The sequence below is a fragment of the Emys orbicularis genome, chromosome 12 (genome assembly GCF_028017835.1).
Source record: "Emys orbicularis isolate rEmyOrb1 chromosome 12, rEmyOrb1.hap1, whole genome shotgun sequence".
Lineage (NCBI taxonomy): Eukaryota > Metazoa > Chordata > Testudines > Emydidae > Emys > Emys orbicularis.
Window position 1 is genome coordinate 15,916,590 of NC_088694.1, and position 23,238 is coordinate 15,939,827.

Here is a 23,238-nt window from a genome sequence, read left to right on the forward strand (position 1 = left end):
CAGAATCCATGTGTGTGGCTGGAACAATAACTGGAAGTCAAAGATTATGTCCAAAATCTGGTAATCCCAGAGATGTATTTATTTGAAATTAGAAGCTATATCTGTAGGTTCCCATCCTCTGCTCTGGACACCCAACCCATGGGTTAAAACACACAAAATAACACAAAAGGGACTATCCATAAATATAGCCACCCTAGCCCTCAGTTTACTTTCTCCCCAATTGCTGGAAAAAAGAGAGAGCAAAGTTGGGAGGTTAGCAAATGCAGGTTTGGAAAGATCAATGAGGGGAGTGAGTTCTGAAAGAAGTTGCCCCCGTCCTAACAAACAAACACAGAAAGAATGGATTTCCTTTCCTTTAGATCAAGGACATTCCAGCCTGGCAGCCTCTGCCAATTTCAAATGAGGCTATAAGTCTTGGGGGGGAAAAGGGGATCTGTCACAAAAACAGGTCCCAAAACATCTAGGTTTTATAGGTTAAAAACCAACAGCCTGCCAGCAAGATTCTAGTTGGAATTCAAGCCTATCTCAAATTCATGCTTAGAGTCTTTGAATCACACACCTAATTTGCATGCAGAGTTACCACTGCTGTGCTGCTAAACCAGGTAATTGTGTGCAGCTATGCACAATTAGCCAGTTGCACATGATCTCACAAAATTTATGGATAACATCATGGTAATGGCATGAGCACACTAGACACAAATTGTGAGTGCATAGTTGTGTGCCTAATATGCTTATTAAAAAAACAAATTCATGACAATTCAACAATGAAAACACAAGTGAAATGGCCAAATAAGATTTCAGTCTTATCCATCTTTAGTTATAAGATTTTAGCACATTTTATTGGGGGTGTCATTTATTGAAAAACAAAAGCCAAGATCCTCAGAAATGACACACAATAAACAAAACATCTTACCTCAGCTGGAAACACATTATAGAATTCTGAAAGGTGCTTCTTGATATTAGCTAAATGGATCTGGTATACAGTTAGACACACACCTAAAGAAAATGTTTGCTGTGGACTGTAATGCAATACTGAATCAATGCACACAATGAGAAAGACAAAAGAATTGCCGAAGGAAGTCTGCATCCTTAGAAATGGGTGGGGTGGAGAACAAAGTCAAATGAAATTTGAACAAAATGCAAAGCTGTCTGCAAGAAGAGCCCTGTGAAGAACTCAGGATTTGCACCCAATGAGGGACAAAACTACCCTCAGTAGCACATAAGCTAAGACAACACTGAAATCTCCTCTAAGCCTGATCCAAAAATCTTCAAGTGCATCGTACCACTGTGATTTATTCACTTTATTTTTTAATATAACACTTTACGTGGCCATTGTCATGTATGAAGGGTTAAACACAGCACAGAGCTGTCTAAAGCAGTGATACTCAGATCTCAGTGGTTCAGCGGCCAAATTAGTGATCAACATTACCCAAAAGAGCCACAGTAGTGTGAATTTGTTTCATTTACCTTTTTTATATAATTACATATATTATTCTCACAGCAAAATGACTGACCAAGTATTCTACCATTGGTTAATAACATAGTAAAAGCATCCTGATTGGTTAATAGTTTAGACAGGTTAATAATTAAATCACACAGTGTTTTAATATCATGTGCTGCAGAGCCGCAGGAGATACATTGAAGAGCCACTTGCAGCTCCCGAGCCTCAGTTTGAGTATCACTGGTCTAAAAAGAGAAGTGGGGGCAATAAAATAGGGAAAAGATACAGCTATAACATCTCACATCTCTTTTGGGGTATTCTGCTTTCAGAGCCTCCCATGTGGTGACATCTCAGTGTCTGTACTTTATTTCTAAGAAAGACTATCCAGCTCTGGAGGACGGTAATAGATATTCTACTTGATGGGAAATATCCCATTGCAAGAGATTACACCAGCAGAGATTTCCAGGTGTCCATGCATTCCTTTCAAGGATTAGAAATCAGAGCAAAGTTGTGAATTTTCACATATGACTAAGCTAGTAGGTTGGGGGAGGATTAATTGTTTTTAAGAGGAGAGAAGGGCAGCGGGTATAAAGACCCCAGCAATTCCAAGAAGGAAATGAAGAGAGTAGAATTAGATTGTTTATAGGATATGAACATTTCACCCTTAGGTCACTAATTCAAATCTGGACCAACTCAGAACTTGTTAATTATACTTGGCTGGCTGTGAAATTAATTTGCTGGGTCCAAGTCCATGTGGTACGGGACAGTTGTACATTAAAAAAAAAAAAAAAACAGCTCCACAACTGGCACCCATGCTGGCAGTCCCAGAGGGAGACCAAAGACTGTCTAACCCTCCACTCCGATGTGTTCAAGGCAGATTTGAAGAACAACGAAGTGTGTGTTTCTTAATTGCGGCCAGCAGCAGATTTTTTTTGCTGCCACGACAGCCTCCAAAGCATGGAAGGAGATTGGGGGGCAAAGCGGCAGCCTTTCCTTGCAGCACCCAGCTGTTGCTCCTAAACAGCTGTTACCAAGGGCAGCGAGATGTGCTGCATTGGTGTTTGTGCTGGCGCTGCCAGCAGGGATTGGTGCCCTGCACCACGCAGCCTCCTCGGGGGCTCCAGGTAGCACCTCTGGAGACACGTGGGGCTAATGTGCACAGCGCTGGAGGCGGCTGCGGCGTATGGTCGCTGGGACGCTCCCTGGGGCAGCTCACTCGCTCCTGCCTGGCCAGGGCACGGGGAGCCTGGGACTCCATGGGTGGCTGGTGAGTTCCCGACCCACTGTCCCTGAGGCAGGCTCTCGCTGAAGGGCCACGAGAGGCAAGGACTGCGAGACTGGCCACACTCTGAGGCCACCAAAAATTATGTTGTGAGAACCTTGCTCTGCCCATGTTACCTGCTCTACAGATAAATAGAAGAGTTCAGTTTTCTTGGTTAAAGTACTATACCTCCCAAGGTACACCATCTGTGGTCCTAAGATGGAAGGTCTCATATACTACATCTTCCTGTGGCTGGATCTACGCCTCTTACTACTTTACTATTAGAACCTGTGTGTCAAGAGCACTTACTGGTGAAGACAAGCAGCATGCTCAAAGCAGAAAAAAAAATTACCCTTATGTAAATGCTTTACGGAACACCTGATTGAAACACACAAAAAATTCCCCTTGCCTCTTGTTGGCATGTTAAAAGGCCAAATTATTGTTAAATACAAAAGTTGGAGTCAATCCAAAGATTACATGATGGTTATCAGATTCTCAGATACTGTTTAATGTGTTGTTGCAAGGAACCTGTCACTGCAGGTACTGCATTGCAAGGCACAAAATCAGCACACAAAGTGCAGCTCTTTGATGTTCCCAGTCCCAGATAAGGTCAATAATCTGTATACAAGCTAATTATTCATAGCCTGCAGGTTGTGGAAAAATGTTTTCATGAGTAAAGCAAAGATGAAACATGGAAACTAGGTTAGTGTTTGCTGTAGAGGAGGTTGGAAAGACGGAAAGTCTCATGGGAGCTCTGAAAGCTCACAGACCCCTCACCTAAGCAAGATATGATTTCCTACAGGATTCAGCCAACAGCGTAAGGTGTGCTCCTGACCAACAGGCAGAAGGATTCAATGCTCACAGAAGCTTTAATGAAAATCTCCCACAGGACAAATCCAGATGAGAGATGGACTATTTCTTTGGTTGTCCTTTATTTCATCGGCTATAAAACCACCAGCAGTGCAGAGTCACCAAGTCTAATCACTTGGCTTGAGCAGCTCCTGACATAGAATTGAAACAGTCCTCATCTTACAAGAGACCTCAGACGGCTTTTTGGTCCTGAAACCTGAGTGACTTCTCTCAGCGGTCAGAATATACTACATTTTGGACAGACTATAAATGCCATATTAGAGCATCTTAAACTTATACATAGGTGCCAAGATACTCAGACTTCTGAGTTTCATATGCTCCTTTACAGCTATTTTTGTCAAAAGCAGAATGGAAACAGGACTGCGTGAATGCCCATTAATGCTCAACTGTACTTTCAAGATGTTTCTCCTCTGAACTCCTCAGAAACCCGGGAAGACCTCTCTCTGTTTATCAACATGCAAAATCTCTTCTTCCGAAAGTAATGATACTTTCTCTTCATGACAAATGACTATGCCCCTGACACAGCTACATTCAGTGTTGAGTGGGAGTAGGAAAAGGAGTGGCAACTGGATACAGTGCTCCAGTATCCAGTTTGCAGGAAGCTTCTGAAAATTCTCAGTACTAAAGTTTTGAAGTGGGCATTCTCCTCAAGAAGCCTGCCGCCAGGACTGGTCATTCCACTGTGAAAGCAAAGGACCAAATGGTTTGGAGACAGAATTATCCTCTTGCCCTTAGAAATGACATTCCCTCCAGGACAACAATGAGACTCATGGGCAGAGCAGCAGAAGGAAGTTCACACACCTGCCTATTGGTATCTGTTTGGGGGTGCATCGATCAGTGTTCACATCGCACTCCGTGTGAGTACTCGGCCCAGGCCAGGGAAGCTAGTGATCCAACCAACAAACCAAATTCGGGGATGAAACCTGGTTACATGACACCTGAGGCATGTTGTGCATATGCTAAGAAGAAGTGGATAGCAGACGACTCACTCTGCAGGGCTGTCAGTCAGACCTTTCACTTGCACTTCAAGAAAATATAAAATGGGGAATATCTGTTTTGCAACTGCCCAAGCAACCTTGACCTTCTAATTCCCCCCACCCTCCCATAGCCTCTCCTCATTATCACACGAGATCTTGGATGGTGAGGACTTTTTCCTGCCCCTTTCCATTTATGCTGCATAATTCCCAAGAATCACATACAGAAGCAGTTCCCCAAGCTCTGGTTCATGGAGAATTTGTTGGCTGGTCAGATGCAACTGGCTCTCCTCCTGCTTTCCAGCTGCTACATATCTTTACCAAGATTGTTAAAGGTACATTTAACACTTACTCAATATCACTTTCCCATGTAAACAACTGATGTAATTGCCACAGGGATGTATGCAGTAGTGCAAGTGGGTGTGGAGAAGGAATGTGTGTGGCTGCTAACAAACAGGGAGATGGTCTGCACATTAGTGAATAGGAAGGGAGACAATCCCTCTATTCAGACACGGTCCACACTATGAAACTGTAAGAGAACCCCTGAAATAGCGTCCTACCCTCTAATGTGTAAGGAAGATGCACACTGCAGCTTTGGATTGCCCTAGCCAGTTTGCCCTCTTTCACATCAGGGGGAGGAAGGAAGAGGCAAAGTTGTCTGAAAAATAACATTGTTTTCTTTATCATGACTACCTCCAAATAGCCTGCATGCAGCTGGATCTCTCAGAGCAGGAGACCACAGAGAAGCAAAGCAATATCCTTCCTTGGTCCAACCGTATCTCATCCACTCTCCTGCTGTTCTCAAGTTCATCACAAATGATTAGGGAATGACAATGGCTGGGGAGCTGTATGGTACAACCACTGCTCAACACACAATCATAATCATCCCTGTGTTACCTTGTTCTCCCCTGATTTGTCTATTGCACCCATCCCTGTTGTGTCTCATTTTACCCATGGACAGCAAGTTCTTTGGAGCAGGGATTGGTTTTGTTATGTCTGTACAGCACCTAGCACAAAAAGGCCCTAATTCTTGACCAGGGCCTCTGGCTGCTACCATAGTGCAAACAGTAAATAATAATATTAAATAAATGATGCCATTGCCCCCACATCAGCCAGCCTGGCACCACCACCTGGAAGTGATCCAAATATTGAGACACTAGAGCATGGAGTCTTCAAAGAATGTTCCATACAACTCCTCTTAAATAAAGGGAAGCTTCCCAAGAGAAATAAAGTCTTCTGAAGAAAAAAAACCCATTCAATTCTATCTCTGATATGTCATTAGGGTTTATTTTACTATATCTATCAAACTCAGAGGGAAAAATATAGCATGATACTAACCAAGCTGGGGAAAGGACTAAAAAAAAAAAAAAAAAGCAAAAAGTAAAAGTTGTGCGTGTTGCACTTTCACATGTACAAATAACAGCAGATCAGGAGATCTCCTAGATGCCTGTACAGTGGAGCTTGTGAAAGTTAAATATAGTGCTCCATTCTAGGGTCTTAAATATTAGTGCAGGAGACTGCCACCTTGTGGCTCAACCATCACTGCTCTGTGTAATAAAACCATCTCAGGGGAGGGAAGAGTTATCAAGATGGCTGCCTCAGGAAATACTTGTGTGTGTTTTTTTCCCCTCCCCACTGCTGACTGCTGCCCTGTTTGAGCAGCATGGTTTCTAAATCACTACCAACATGGCCTCCTCAGAAACCTACTGGAGAGAGCTGATAATAGTGTCAGTAGGAGTGAATCAGAGTTATAAGCTAAGCACATACCACATCAGTCATGCCACAGAACTCATCCAGCCTTATTAACATCTCTTCTATGGTTTCTTCTACTTCTTTTACCTGAAAAACAAAAATATATATATTTATTATATGTACGTATGTATGTATTTAGTTGCTTTTGTGAATTAAAGGCAGTGCAGCCTTGTCAGAATGAACATCAGTGTGAGCCGAATCCTGTTTTGATCAAAAGTATGTTTGTCAAAAGCTAAGTCTGGGAATGGAAGGAAATGTTTTGATTTCAGGTTATCCATAAGATATGGCACATCGTTATTTCCTACTCAGAAATATAGAATCTAGGTCAACCTGAGGAATTTTCAAGCAACCACAGTCTAGCCAAATCCAAGAGTTCAAAAACCATGAGTTGGGTGCCCAAAATCATGGGATTGTTTTAAAAATCATGAGATTTTAAATAATTTTAGGTTCTTTTTTTATTTGCTTTTTGAGCTTTTGGGTTTCATGTTTTCAAACTTACTTCCTCAGTCAGGAGGTCCTGATACTTACCTTGACTTTCATTTATTAAAAAAAAAGTAAGATCTCTCATACAAGAAGATTCCAGGAACTGGGGCTTCATGAAAAGCTCCAAAAATCACAAAACTTGAGATAATGACATAAGAGCTGGCAACAATGCAATCAGCCAGATTCTCTTCCAAGCCTGGTATCTTCTGGGTATACCACTATGTAAGATGACTCCATTGCACATGTAATAGGTGTTTTAAGGTTCTGATCCTGCAATAAGTTCTCTGTATCACTCCACAGATTTTAATGGCAGTCCACCCAGAGATGGCTCGTTGCAGGAATAGCCCTTACTGTTTAAAAGCTCAGCCTGTGTTTCAAAGACAGAATAAATCACTCCATTCCAAAACCATCACTAACACTTGGATATAAATAATACCAAAGTGTGATTTAAAACTCAAACACCTGTTATAGCCCATGTTATTTTTACTGACAGAATTTAAAAAAAAAATCCATTAAAAGACCTACATGACATACCTAGAAAAAAACACTTTGAATATATTAATGCACAACTCACTTGAAGAAAAGCCAAAAAATCTTGGAATACATTTTTCAGGAGGGTCGCTTTACTGTTTTCTCATAAATTTATCAAGGATGAAGCAAAAATTCAGAAATACTGCAGATCTCAACAGAAGAGTTACGCGTGTGGCTGTCTGAAGCCAAGACACTCAACATACCCTCTGTTTGCAGAGAGACAGGAAACCTGCCGAATTGTTGCTATTTATATGAAATCTGTCAGTAAAAAGCTGTGATCATAGAAGATCTCAGTAAAGTGATGTGACCTATAAGGCAGACAGGACTATCCATAGCCTGAAAATTCATTCTGGTAATATTTTCAAAAATAAATTAAATCATCGGGATATTAAAAATAGAGAGATTGTAAACAGAAAAAGTGTATTTTCAGTACAATTTGTCCCTCAAATTTAATCAGTTTTTGAATCCTGGATCCAACCTTCTGCCTCTGTCTTGGGACATGCAGTGAACAGGTGATTTCTAACACAGCCTCAGTTCTCCCCACACAATCCACACCATGAAAATACTGCAACTGAAGAAAGTTTTACAGATCAAAGGGAAATTATCCCATTTGTTAAGTTTAGTTTGCTTAAATGTTCTTTGAGAAAGCCAACTAAAGAGAGAAACAAGAGTAAAGGTGTCTAAGTAGGGTCCTTTATCATTCTAACTCATACTAACAATGATTTGTTCAGCTTTTATCCTAAATTTACTATTATTTTGCCTGGAGAAAAGAAGATTAATTTAAGTTGCCACCATGAGCTTCAGATTGGGTAGATATCAATACAACACTCAACAGCGTACCGGTGCCTGACAATACAGATAAGAAAATCCCTGTCCCAGGGAGCTTACATGCTAATATCAGATACTACATAATAAAGGAAAGGTACAAGATGGAAGAGAGTGGGTTGGAGGAGGAAGGATGGGGTAATAACAATGACATTTTTTAGTGAGGGCTAGTGCACAGCATGGTGGAGTACAGACTTTGTTTTTATTAATAGAATAAAATACAGTAGCTTGATATGGTGGAGGAGCAGGTGCCAATGGAAGGGGGTGATGTGGTCAGGGAAACAGGCAAGGAAGATGATCTTGGAGGCTGTTTTGAATGGACTGAAGGTGGGTTCCATGCCGTGCAATTCATCATCCAGTTTTACTTTGCAAAATGTCATTTATACAAACAGTACAACCGAAATACTTCACATAGTTTGACTCAATATCCCAGCAAAAGGTCAAAGGCCTTCGGAAGTATAAGAGCAATTTGCAGTTGAGATTGATAGTGAAACAGCCAGGGCAGCAGAGTGAGGCAGGGAGTTTGTTCCAGATGTCAGGAGTTGCAGAGGAGACAGCTCCTGCACCAACAGTGATAAGATTGCATGGAAGGAAGGGGGAAAGCCTAATGCCACAAGTGTGAGGGAGAGGAAGAAAGGAAAGACAAGGGCTGCACAAACATCAGCTCTGCATTCTTAGTACTCGGGGAGGGTCTGCCACTGGAAGCAGCCCAAGGATAGACAACAGGACTACATGCATTCAGTGGAACAAACCCTCCTTGTAACTGTGGCCACTAATCCAGACTATGGCCTTCTTGGGTATCTGCATTTCACCAAAAGATTCACATTGTTAATTAATAAAGTTAATTGTTAATTAATAATAATTAATAATTAATAACATTGTTAATTAACAAAGATTCACATTGTTAATTAATAGTTTGAGTATATCCAGACATGGATAGGAAACTTGCTTCCTATGGAGTGAGGATAATATTTAGGCAGCACCAGCTCGCTTGCTACACATGTGGATAAGCAGAAGAGAAAAGGTCAACATAACTGTATAATCTTAGCAGCAGAAAATTACAACACACTCTGGATTAAAGATTTTGACCCCATTCACACTAAAAACTACAAGTGTGTAAGGTAAATTCACTTCCCATGGCAGGGGCTCCTAGGCACTATCGCAAAAGACATAATTAATAAAGCAAACAAATACTACTGCAGTACTTCTCAACCTATTCTATAGCAGGACCCTTCCCATTTAGCAACATGGGAAGGACAGGGTGTCATGACCCCCCCTCCATCTGAGAACCCATGAACTAATGAGAGTCTTTATGCAGCTAGAGCAAGATTACTACTGAAGGCAGGAGCAGATCAGTGGCTAAGGGAAGAGAACGCAGTCTGGATGGAATGCAAGGGCGGCAGCAGCTAAGGAGGAGTAGGAGGGGAAAAGTTCAGGAGAGCAACACTCAGGCCTGGTCTACACTACGACTTTAATTCGGATTTAGCTGCTTTAATTCGAATTAACGCTTGACCCGTCCACACAACGAAGCCATTTAATTCGAATTAAAGAGCCCTTTAATTCGATTTCTGTACTCCTCCTCGACGAGAGGAGTAGCGTCAAAATCGGTATTGTTAATCCGAATTAAGGTTAGTGTGGCCGCAATTCGATGTTATTGGCAATTCAATGTTATTGGCTACCCACAATGCAACGCTCTGGAAATCGATGCTACTACGGTAGCTTGGACGCACACCACCGAATTAATGGTGCCTAGTGTGGCCGAATACATTCGAATTTATAAAATCGGTTTTCTAAATTCGAATTATATAAATTCGGATTAATCCCGTAGTGTAGACATACCCTCAGAGGCCATGAAGGGAAAACCATGAAATCACAAAATGGGTGGAGGGGAGGAGCAGAACAAGGCACCAAGCACATGGAGGCAGGAAATAAACCGGACATCTGTTTTCACAAGAGCAGCAACACCACAATAAGCTGCACAAATGAACAAGATCAATTCAACCTTCAAACACACACCTTACTAATGGTAATATTTTGCATCTCAGTGATATCTCACTCTTTGCAAACATTAAGAAATTAAGCTTCAAACCCCACCTCCATTTTACAGATGGTTAAACTGAGCCACAGAGTAGCAGAATGACTTGTCTTAAAGCACACAGTGAGTCTGTGGCACTAAGGCAGTAGGAGACCTCTCAGGCACCTGCTCAAGTTTATGGAAGGAATCTAAGACTTATACACCTACCCAGCCGGTAAGACCAAAGCTTTGGCAAAAGAACTCAGTCATGGCAGTATTACCAGAGGAGGGACGGGATGCAGTGTGTATTTGCACAGGAAATGTATATGTACCATTTACTGAGTGGTGTGGGTTCTTGGTCAGATATTGTATATGAAGTTCCGCCAAAAACGTCTTAGTTTTATTTCACTGACCAATGAGGCAAGGTTAAAAAAAACGGTGCATGTATAGTCTTTAGAAAAGACAACTGAGAGAGGACCTGATAAAAATCTTCACATATGTTAAGAGCTGTTAAAACTTTCTAATTGTAAGGACAGTTAAGTTCTGGAATAGACTTCCAAGGGAGGTTGTGTAATCCCTATCATTGTAGGTTTTTAAGAACAGGTTGTACAAACATCTGTCAGGTATGGTCTAGGTTTATTTGGTCCTGCCTCCGCATGGGCTGGACATAATGACTTGTTGAGGTCTCTTCCAGCCCTACATTTCCATAATTTTGTGAAATAAGTGTATTGTTCATACAACACTATGAACAGACCTGGCAAAGGAGAGACAGAATCCCTACCTTAGCTTACTTTCTAAGGGCCCTGATTCCCCTCCCATTGGCATCAGTGGAAGTTTTGCCATGGACTTCAACAGGAAGAAGACCAACCCTATGACATTGCATGACAACAGAAGATAAGCATTTGGCAAGTAAGGCTGGAGAAAACAAGCAGGACTCGTGCTACTAATAAGATCACGTGTTTCTTTTGTTAGATGCATATTGGAGGTTCCACAGTTGCTTTATTCTTAAGATACTATTGCTTTGAAGGGAAGGCTAAAGTATAAAGGCCACAATAAATGAGATACACTCTGGTCACAAATATCCCCATATTTTGTAGGTCTTTGATATGCTTAACCTGTAATGTGTCCCTAGAGCAGGGGTCGGCAACCTTTCAGAAGTGGTGTGCCGAGTCTTCATTTATTCACTCTAATTTAAGGTTTCGCATGCCAGTAATACATTTTAACGTTTTTAGAAGGTCTCTTTCTAGAAGTCTATAATATATAACTAAACTATTGTTGTATGTAAAGTAAATAAGGTTTTTAAAATGTTTAAGAAGCTTCATTTAAAATTAAATTAAAATGCAGAGCCCCCCGGACCGGTGGCCAGGACCTGGGCAGTGTGAGTGCCACTGAAAATCAGCTCGCGTGCCGCCTTCGGCACGCGTGCCATAGGTTGCCTACCCTTGCCCTAGAGCTTCCACCTCCTCCATAGACCAAGCACTGTAACAGGAAGGAAGAATGGAAGGAAATTTGGCTATCTTTAGAAAGCCTCAGCAACAGTCAGAAAAGTGACTGTACAAAGGAGACAAGTAGCCAGCTGGCTAATGACATCTAGAGGCAGTTGGAGAGACACAATATTTATGTATTTATATATAAAAAGCAAATGTACACATAAGCCCGTATGTTTGATTGTATCCCTCCCCTCACCCTCTGTATGTTGCTTGCCTTCTTAGATGGCAAACTCTTTGGGCCTGAAACGATGTCGTCTTCTGTGCTTGTACAGCACCTAGGACAAAGGGATCCTGATTCTGATCAAGGCCTCTAGATATTACTGCAATATGAACATACAATTAATAAAATAATACAACAGCAGCAACTTGAATGCTCTAGATCACCTCACCAATTTATTTAATGATCAGATTTGTTCAGTTTACAAGTCAGGGCAGAAATTTTCTAAGTCTCAGCACTTACAGGCTCAACCTGGTGTCTGGAAACCAAGCTGTTTTTTATCCACTTGAGAAAGTGCCACCAGTAATAAAGATCATGGAATCCAAATTCAGCAGGGAATTTTGAGGAAGATACACAAGATTACAGAATGGAGCTTTACCGTTCCACAGTCTTGCAGCACTGCCAGCAGCAAAAACCTCCTCTCCTCATAAGCTAATAACTTGATTCATGAGAGAGGCACCCTGCATTTTCAAAGCACAGAAGGAAAGATTTAAGTGCACAACTCCCATCAACATCACATGGCCCTATCTACATGCACATATAAATATGGGCAGGTCTCAGAATTGCACTTGCAGATTTGTACACTTTATTTCCTAATGTGATTTGCATGGTTGTGGATGACAATAATTGCACATGCAAACAGATAAATCATCTGTTTGAGCAATTACTGAGTGTGCACTGTTGTAGGAGCACCAGTGATCTGTATGCTATGTATGCTCAAAAGGTCTGTTACACTTCCCCCTCCCCCTTTTGTCTCCTTCTCCCTCTCTGAATACCTGTGAAGTGGCTTTCCCCCTCCGCCTCCCTCCTGGAATGCTTGTGGAATGAATGGGCTACTTGAACAGCTGGAAGATCAGAAGAGCTCAGGTAGACAAGGTGTCTGGGACTCTAATTAGGCAGCGCTCACACACCCAGTGCATGGACACTGCCCGAGGTGGAGTGTGACCAACCAGACGAGGCCAAGTCATCTCTAGTCACAGGCCATGAGGAGCAGGTCCTTAAAAGGGGAAGGGGGCCATGTGCTCAGGAGTGCACTCACAAGATTGTACCTCCCGTGAAGACCCTTCGCCCAGACCACCTGGCCAGTGGTTCGCCGCATTGCATTCCATCGTGCCTCGGGAAGACTTACCTTCATCGCACCATCCATCGCTGTGCTGCGGGACATTTACCTTGAAGAATCCTGTCATCTCCAGTGCTGTGCATGTCCTGGGAGCGTGAGTATGCAAATGTGAGTGTGACCTCCCGCATCTTCTTTTGAGCTTAGCTATCAGTATAATAAAAGTGCTGCTTTCTGCCAAACTCTGGTGGGTCATTAGTCCTCCCTAAGCTTACTAGCTGGCCCAATTTCGGGTAACATGCGCTTATTGTTTCTACTTGTAAATCTGCGACACAGTCACGTAACAGCCAAGTAGCCATTTAAGTATAGTCACGCATCAAGTCCTAGATTTTCTGAATTGTGTGTGAAATCTCTGTGATGGCATAGGCCATCACACTATTCGCACATACAAGTTTTGCCCAAAGAATGCTAAAAACCTGGCCCTAAATGTCTAAATGGTAGTTGTCTCAATCAGAAGGATCTTCTGCCCAGCTGCAGACAGAGATTAAAAATATTTCTATACTACAGCCTCTTTCTCTTTCCCTTTTGGATAGGAGGAGACGCTCCAAGAGGAGTCACAGCCCTGTGGACTCTTTGAGGAATCACGGTAAAGATTCCAACAGGACTTATCAGTAGGCAGTGCAGCCCTGAAGAAGAGCTCTGTGTGGCTCGAAAACTTGTCTCTCACCCCAACAGAAGTTGGTCCAATAAAAAAATATTACCCCACCCACATTGTCTCTCTCAGACTTACCAGAACAGATTTTCAGCTGCTGTAAACTGGCATAATGATGTCAGGGGAACGATGTCAATTTACACCTGCTGATGATCTGGCCCATCATGTCCATCATAAGGTAAGGATTTTTGCAGTGCAATTCCCTAGCATAACTTTTACCACAATGAGGTGGAACTCTCTATTCCAGAAGAGAGGGGAGAAATGTTTCCCCTCGGCAGGCTCTGTGCATGATAGCACTGGAGAAGGCCACTGCTGGGGGGGGGAAACCACAGCGTATTCTCTTCAAATAAAGACTACAGCTGTTCCCCGTGAGCTCACACTACTAAAGGACACATTTAGCATGTGGATATGTGTGCGCATTTAATTCATGAGAATTTTATTTCTTGTACTAAAGCTCTGTAAGGGATTCAAAAAAGTCACACTCATCTATTTTTCCCAGCATGCATCCAGTTATAGCTTACCAGGAATGGTGGGGCCACACAATTTCTAGCCTGTTTGCAAATACACCTCTACTCCAATATAACTCTGTCCTCGGGAGCCAAAAAAATCTTACCGCGTTATAACGAACTTGCTTTGATCCGACGGACTGCACAGCCCCGACCCCCCGGAGCGCTGCTTTACCGCGTTATATCCGAATTCGTGTTATATCGGGTCGCATTATATAGGGGTAAGAGGTGTAGTACATTTTAGAGTATAAGCAGTAAAGGTTAACACACTAGCAACTGAGACACAGGAAAACCAAAGTAAGTGTCATTCCACCAACTTCAGTGGAAGCTGCATCCATGTACTGAAACTGCATTTGGCCCCCTGGCTCCTGTCCTGCTTTGACTAAGGGCAAGTCTACACTATTGTGCTATATCAGCCCCTCTGCAGCGCATCTGGTGAAGATGCGCTATGCCGACGGGAGAGCGCTCTCCCGTCAGCATAATTACTCCACCTCTGCAAGAGGCAGAAGCTATGTTGGCGGGAGAGCGTCTCCCGCCAACATAGCGCGGTGTGGACAGCGCTTAAGTCGATGTAATTTACATTGCTCAGGGTGGTGTCTTTTTCAACCCCCTGAGCGACGTAAGTTGTATCAACTTAAGAGGTATTGTAGACCAGCCCAAAGTCTACCAGGCACCCCAGGAGAGGGCATTTGTCAACATCACTAACGCTCCCGTGACTGGCAGTCTTTGGTCACAAGGACTGGAATAAGAAAGGATACAGGACAGGAGTGATGTTTATCGACAGTGATGTTTATGTTCATTAAAAAATAGCTTAAGCCAATTCCAGCCAGACTGACATTATTTAATGCTTTACTGTTGGAAGCATTACTTACCAATGTGCACTCCATATGAGGACGTAATAAAAAAAGAGAAGAGATACAAACTCTAAGAGATTACTTGACACTGTCTTTTTAAAATACCCCAATAGGATGGCAAAGCAGGCTTTGACAAAGCCAACATCCTGTTTTTACACTGGACTCAGCTGCATGTGTTCAACTGTTTCATAGCAATTGTGAAAACAGGAAAAAGTAAACTGAGCCCCTAATTATGTATTTACTGCACTTTCTGTAACGGCTCAGAGGGGCCTATAACAAACTGCAGCATAAATCACACTCATTTTCAACCACCTGTAATTAAGCACTTACTGAGCAGACCGTAACAAGCTCCTTTCAGGTGATTATGGAAATTATCACATTTATATGACAGACACCCAAAGCATCTCAGCATTAAGGGTCTGAGAGAAAACCCACTCAGAACATTTCAGAGCTATGAAACAACACAGGGTGGCATTTGATTCTTAACTAAGGCACAAGAGCACCAGTTCAGGTTGGCATGTTAGTGCACCTCTGTCCCCTTTTGGGACTGCAATCATATTTAACTTGAAGTGTTTAATAAATAAAGACCTCTGAAGTTCTCAATGCTCTTTGTTGTAAAGAAATAAAAGTGAAATGAAAACAATCACTGTTTCACTTCTCAGCCTAAGATGAAAAAAATACATGTGGGGTCTGGCCTTGAGAGGAGTTTTCCTTTCTGCTTATTCCTTCATTCAAAACCACTGACCAAAACACAAGGCCTGAAACATTTTCTGCAACTTGGTTCTCTCTTCTCTGCACTTCTCCCACCTATTTAAAGCCACTTTCCTCTCTTGCCACTCCCCTGTGAACCCCTTCACTGGCTTCCTGTTTCTCACCACATCAAGTTCAAACTCCTCCTCCTCTCCTTCAAAGTCCTATATAATCTCAGCCCTGCCTAAACATCATTCATTTACTCCCAGGTTCAGCACTATGCCCCTATTCATCCCTGAACCATTTTCTAGTTCTCGTGCTTCAAGAGCCCTCTCTATCTCTTCTTTAAAACACTCTTCTTCCAGGAAGCTTGTCTTCCTTGCGCTCCACATCAGTAACCACTCCCTCCTTTACACAAACTGCTGTCCTGGGTCTGGTGTATCTTAGCCTGTAACCATTTCAGGGCAGGGAATGTTTGTAAAGTGCCATGTTAATTTACAGCAGGTAATATTACTAATATTAATTTACAATGGGGAATATTAAGAAACAATATCAAGTTTCTTCTACAAGGTTTTCCTCCAAGCTCTTATCTCCCACTCAAAAGTTAAACTTCCTTTGTCAGTACCTGAAGGACTCCCTGGGAAGTTAATGGAGACCAAATGAAACAGATGACTCTTCAAAATAATTGAACTGAAGAACTACACATCTCTAAAAAATACTGTAAGTGCACACAGAAACATTCCAATGTTTCTGGAAATTAACTGGTTCTTCAGTAAGATGCCCTCCAATGTCAGGTTCAGGATATTGCAAGAAGAAAACCGTAAAGAGGGGGGAAAAACATTCAAAACAGAACAGGAAACAAGAGCCCAGAATTGTGTAAATGAGACAAGTAGATTTCTTTAGATCAAAACCAAAAAATAAATCAGAGTCTCTTGCAACTCTAGAGGATACATTTGGACCAGATAAAGTTATTTACTCCCATGGAGCATGGGTCTAGCAGTCACACCTTAGAGTCTGATGTAACTTTGGGTTTGTTAAATGCTCTTCCACAATGCTTTTGTCATGCTTCTATAGGTTCATTCTTCATCCAGCATCATATGTTTCAATTACCATGACCAGTCAATGAACATAATTTAAAATTATCTGCATGTGTTGTATGTTAACTTTTCCTTCTATTTTTTTACCCTGATATAACGCGACCCGATATAACGCAGTAAAGCAGCGCTCCGGGGGGGGAGGAGGGGCTGCGCTCTCCGGTGGATCAAAGCAAGTTCAATATAACGCGGTTTCACCTATAACGCGGTAAGATTTTTTGGCTCCCGAGGACAGCGTTATATCGAGGTTGAGATGTAATAGCATGAGTTTTAGATGGTTGCTGGTGTTTACTGGGTGTTTTGAGTTTAAATTCAATGCTTGCTGATGATGATGACAGAGCATAGAGCTGAGCTAGCAAGGGCAAGCCCCTCTGGAAAGAAACATTTAAGAATATCCCACACATGCCATAGTTAATTTGTAAATATAGATTGGATTCTTCTGTCATATCATCTATATTGAACAGGATACAAGAGTGTGCAAGAGCACACAGAGAACAGTGCTAAAATAAATGGTTAATTTCACTTGGAGAGGCAGGACGGAAAGTTACTTACAGGTAAAAAAGATCATATGTTGTTTTTATATTCCTATAGGACCAAACAGCTTGTGTGCTCAGCTGCAACTTGGAAGATGTAGCCAATTTCAATGTGGGATAGTCAATATTCTAGTCCAGCGGTTCTCAAACTGTGGGTCGGGACCCCAAAGTGGGTCCCGACCCCATTTTAATGGGGTTGCCAGGGCTGGCTGAGACTTGCTGGGGCCAGGGGCCGAAGCCAAAGCCCGAGCTCCACTGACTGGGGCCGAAGCCTGAGGGCTTCAGCCTTGGGCAGTGGGGTTCAGATTACAGGCCCTTGCCTGGGGCTGAAGCCCTTGGGCTTTGGCTCCTTCCCCTCCTTGGGGCTTTGGCTTTGACACTTCCCCCCCCAGGATGGCAGGGCTTGGGCAGGCTCAGACTTCAGTTCCCCCTCCTGGGGCCATGTAGCAATTTTTGTTGTCAGAAGGGGGTCACGGTGCAATGAAGTTTGAGAACCCCTGTTCTAGTCTTACATATTAGGGTTTTAGTAAGTATTACTTATGGTGCTTTGCAAGACAGATAAAGACGGAGTTCCTGCTCCAAAGAGTTTACACTCAAAGTAACACTGCAATAAAAGGTTTCAGAGTAGCAGCCGTGTTAGTCTGTATCCGCAAAAAGAACAGGAGTACTTGTGGCACCTTCCGAAGAAGTGGGCTGTAGCCCACGAAAGCTTATGCTCTAATAAATTTGTTAGTCTCTAAGGTGCCACAAGTACTCCTGTTCTTACTGCAATAAAACTTATTTCTGCAATGAATGGCTCTGAGACTGATAGCACAAAACACCAAAAGTGGATAGCTAGTCAAGTTTCAGAACATCTTATTTTGCATTTTAGGCAGAATTCCCTCCACTGTTGTTTATGTATTTGTAGGTTGTATTATTAAAAATATGCTTACCCCATGTACACTTAAACAGCTTTGAAGAATTCAGCTAATCAAATTCTGGATCTGATAACTGGTCTCAATGGTACAATAAGAGTGGAAATTCTTTGGGGATCTCGGTGATGGGGAAACTGCATGGATTTATCTCCTTGAATAGTTACAGAGGGGAAGCCATGCAAAGATCTCAAAGCTGTGGGCTCAGCTAAGTAGCCTGGTTAAATGCACAGTACAGAGAAAAATACCTGGGGAGATGAAAGGGGATGAGAAGGAAGTGGTGAGGAGAAGTCAGAGGGTGAAAAAAACGCACACGGGGGGGGGGGGGGGGGGGTGACAGGGGATACTACACTTTTTGGCTTGGGACGTGTTTGAACAATTAGAGCAGTGTAAAGAATCCCCTGGCTCCCCACCACTACCTCCGACCTAGATAATAAATAAGCAGGGAACTGTACTGCCAACAGAGGAAAGAGGAAGAGGAGCTGGCATAGTAGGAGAAATGATCCAGGGGCAGATTTTCCCATGTCAGGGGACAACTTTAAGCATCTTGCCTGGCCTGGGGACAACGTCCAGAGCCAAGGAACAGAAGAGAGTCACCCCCCATCACATCCAGACCCGCTAGCGCAGAGGTGGGCAAACTACGGGCCGCGAGCCACATCTGGCCTGCGGGACCATCCTGGCCGGGCAGATAGCCCCCTTCCCTGCTGTCCCACCTCCCCCGCAGCCACACCGCTGCAGCGCTCTGGGCGGCTGGGCTGCGCACTCATGCAGGGCAGCGCGTCAATGTGTTTGACTCTGGCCGGGAGGCGCAGCTCCAGACATGCTGCTCTGAGTGGCATGGTAAAGGGGGCCGAGGGGGGTTGGATATGGGGCAGGGAGTCCTGGGGGGCAGTCAGGGGACAAGGAGCAGGGGGGCGATTGGATGGGGCAGAGGTTCGGGGGGAGGGGCAGGGGATGGGGAACAGGGGGGATTGGATAGAGGGTGTGGTCCCAGGGGGCCTGTCAGAGGGTGGAGGTGTGGATAGGGGTCGGGGCAGTCAGGGGACAGGGAGGGGGGTGGTTGGATGGGGGGGTCCCAGGGGGCAGTTAGGGTGAGGGTCCTGGAAGGGGGCGGTCAGGGGACAAGGAGCTGGGGGGGTTGGATGGGGGCAGGGTTCTGAGGGGGGCAGTCAGGGGGCGGAAAGTGGGAGGGGGCGGGGGCCAGGCTGTTTAGGGGGCATGGCTGTTTAGGGGGCACAGACTTCCCTACCCGGCCCTCCATACCGTTTCGCACCCCGATGTGGCCCTCGGGCCAAAAAGTTTGCCCACCCCTGCGCTAGCTGGTGGGAGCTAGCTACAGGCCAGAGGGGAGCTACCCTCAGTCACCTCCGCTCCTCCCACGCCTGCCGCAGAGCGAGCTATTCCCCTCCCTCCGCTGAAAGTGGGGGGCAAAGAAAAGGCAGGGACGTGCCCTCAGCATCCTCCCCGAGCACCTGGGGACCCCTCCCCTCCACCATCCTACCCCCCACGCTACCCAGCCCCCTAGTGCCCCCAGGCTGCCGGGGACGCCCCCAATCCCCGCCAGGGCCCCTGCAACCTAACACCCCACTGCCTCCCCGCCCCGCCGAGACCGCCCGGCCCGCGCCTACCTCCTCCCCAGGGGGCAGGCAGAGGGCGAAGCGCTGAGCCCCGCTCTCCTCCGCCTGGGGCTCCGGTTGCTCCCGGAGCAGCTGCAGCACGGCGGCGGCTCCCTCCTCCCGGCCCCCGCCTGCGCTCATGGCAGCCCCGGCTCCTCCCCGCCCAGGCCCGGTGGCTGCACAGCGAGCGCCGCCCGAGCGCTTCCCTCAGCCAGGCTGCCCGGACGCGCCCAGCCGCTGCCTCCGAGCTGCCGGGGCAGCCTCCAGCTGCGGCCGCTCTAGAGCCCCGCAACCGAGCTCGGGGCGCCACCTAGCGGGGCGAGGCGGGAACTGTAACCACCGGCTGCGCCTGAGCTACCCCTGGGGGCAGGAGCCCGCTGCCCGCAGGCCTAGAGCTGGGCCCCGGCCCCGGCTAACGCGAACGTGCCCTCCCCCCGCCCTGGCTTCACGCAGGCCGCTGGGAGGCGCTTCCCGCCCCGCGCAGCTAGTTCATGCTTCCATGGCCGGGCAGCTAGTTCAGTGCAGCCACGGATGCCTGACGGGGGCCGCCGCCACATAGGCTGGTGCGTTGCCCTACCGCCGCCCTCCTGCTGCAGCTCCGGGAGCGCCCCCAGGCTGGGGGAGGGGGTTGGAAACCTTGTTTAATTGTTCTGGCAAAGGGGAGCCCCCCCTCCCGCAGCCCCCCTTGCTATCACCCACCCACTCCCCTGCAAGAGACCCACAGAAGCGAGCGTCTTCGAGCCCGGCTCGCCTCGCTTGGAGGGAGAGCGTGGACCAGGGCTTCCGTGCCGCTTTCGGACCTGGGGCTGCCCCGCTGGCAGATTTGTTGCCGTGTAAAAGCATGAAGCGGCTGAGGGAGGGAGGGAGGTTCTTCTGCTTGCCTGGTTACATTAGACATTCAGGGCTTGTCCACCTGGGAGAAGGCGCTTCGGCCGAGAGCTGGAGTAGCAGTGAAATTACAACGTCAGGAAAACTGAGCTGGGGAAGGGCCCGGAGTCAGCCAGTTTGTTTGAGTTGGGGGGAGGATTAACCCTTCTTTAACTCCAAGGCGTAGCGATCCCGCATGAGACAGGACAGCCTTCCTAAAGATTCACTCCCAACTTTCCAGTTAAAATGAGACTGAAGACGCACACACCTGGAAAGACCAGTCTCCTCATACCTGATGCATCTAAGGTATAAGGGTGGCTGGCTTTATGTTAAAGATGGTTCCTGTATGGGGAGGTATAAAATATAATGCGTTAATATAGATTCATTTCCTGACAAGGCTGTTTTGGCAACCAAAAACTCCCCACAACAATGGACATTTCATTAACATTTCTGTTTTGTAGAAAGAATAATTTTCTGTCAAAAACATTTCCATGGAAAATGTTCAACCAGCTCTAATGGTGTTTGCCTGGGAGGAGGTGAAAACATTGGTGAAACATCCACTACTTCTATCCAACCCATGACTCATAGCACAAGAAATTTAATTGGGCATCATACAGAAAACCCTTCTCCTGATAAGAGTTAAACTGCTTTCTTCAAAGTAATTTGATTCTTAAGACTAAAGAAGTTGCCACATAACTTTGTTGCAGAATTTCTTGCTCTATAGGAATGTGGATAATTAACACAGTATTTCTTGTGTTAGCACAAGGCACAAACACACCATTTCCTTGCTAGTATTTTTTTTTTAAATGTAATCCTATTTTTCTAATAGTATCTCTCCTTTTTAATAGTATAATGTGGCCTGGAGTACCAAGGAGTTAAAATATTCCACATTCTAATCCCTGCCCCACCACCATCTCTGCATGCCCTTAAGCAAGTCATTTTCAAAGGCAGCCCTTGATTAAAGCTGCTCCTTAACCTCTGTTTCAGTTTCCTCACCTGAGAAAAGGGGATGTTGTCTACCACAGAGGAGTGCTTTCAGCATTCAGTTAATATTTGTAACAACACTTTGTGAGGTGTTAAATTGTAATTATTATGAAAATGCCAGCATAAGGCTGTGAATTCCATGACCCCCTACAAATATACTGTGTATTTGGTCAAATTTAACATGCACACACTATAAACTAGCTTAAAGCAATATAACATGAAACTAAATAGAACACTAACACACATCTATAGTATGATCCCTTCCATGACCTCAAAAGATTGTGGAGACAGCGTATGCAGGTGGGCTGCCTCATAAAACCCTCCAAAGTAGAGCAATATTAAGCTAAATATACAGATAGGGAAACTGAGGCACTGCACAGGTAAGTGAGTTGTCAAAGTCAGTGATAGAGACAAAACTAGAACCCATATCTCCTGAGTCTCAGACCTGTGTTTTAAGTCACAAAGCACCCTTTCATCCCTCTTACATCACAGTGAGGGCAAATATAAGAGAATTTATTTGGAAGCCTGCAATTAACTTGGATTGTTGCACACACACACAAAAATCAAAACAAAACAAAAAAACCAACACACACACACTCTCTCTCTCTCTGTACTGGATGCTTCCATTTCTAAAGAGAACAGTTATTTGTTCAGCTTTAAAGGTAAATGCAGTTTTGCTCACATTGGCATCAGACTCCTTTGAGGTGCAGTCTTGACCTGACATGCTATCAGATTGAAGGCTGAAGACTGAGACACAGTTACAAATGTGCCACAAAGAACCACTTACAGGGTGAGCCTGTCCTGCTGTTTTCTCCAACCACATTCTCTACACTACATGATGAAAGGAGTACTGTCCATCTGATGACTCAATATCAGCCGGAACAGGCTAGGAGTGCTCAGAACTGGCAATAGGTATGATCAGTTTCAGGTGGTAAGCAGTGTTCTGGCAGAGGTCCAAGGGGGAAGGCATTGCTGAGCCACAAATTTGATACAGTGTGGTGCCCTGTCAGTTAAAAAGGGCTCAAAAGAGGAAAGCATGCAATGTTTCACAAAGTGCTGTGTGCTAGTACTGTGCACAGGGCTAGTCTACCTGAGCTAGCACAGGTAACAATAACAGTAAAGGCAATCTTAGTTGGGGCCTCTAGGTGTTACTGTAATATAAATAGTTCTTTGTCCCATTTTACAGATGTTTCACTTCTAAGGTACACTTGTTAACTCATGTTTACTTGGAGGTACAATTTAGCTTTTAGTGTGTTGAAAGAGACCAGACAGTTTCTGACTTCTGTTATAGATTGTGCTGCTGTCTAGAATGCAGATAAATTAGCTTGAAATTAATTTGCATCACCCTTGAGTTTGCCATCTTTTCAAAATGAGAAAAGATCCCTTTTATACAGGCAGCAGCTCTATGAAATGGGGAAACTATGGGCAGCAATTGTGTATATACTTATCCAAGACTGATTCTGTCAACTTTGGCTGAGATTTGGAACTGTTAAGTGGGAAGCTTTAAAAAACACCTAGGGAAATACCTTTTTCCCCCTCTGCTGTGAATCTCACAG

The 23,238-nt window shown here is 44.6% G+C and overlaps 1 protein-coding gene across 1 annotated transcript in view; it reads right to left on the minus strand.

The window, feature by feature from the left end:
* Positions 1–19,972, minus strand: part of BCAS4 (breast carcinoma amplified sequence 4) — a 60,793-nt gene extending 40,821 nt beyond the window's left edge. The window contains exons 1-2 of the mRNA XM_065415003.1: positions 19,844–19,972; positions 6,314–6,385 (exon numbers count right to left, since the gene is read on the minus strand). Coding sequence (XP_065271075.1) covers positions 6,314–6,385; positions 19,844–19,972 — 201 coding nt within the window. The remainder of the gene's footprint in view (positions 1–6,313; positions 6,386–19,843) is intronic.
* Positions 19,973–23,238: the final 3,266 nt, after the last annotated feature.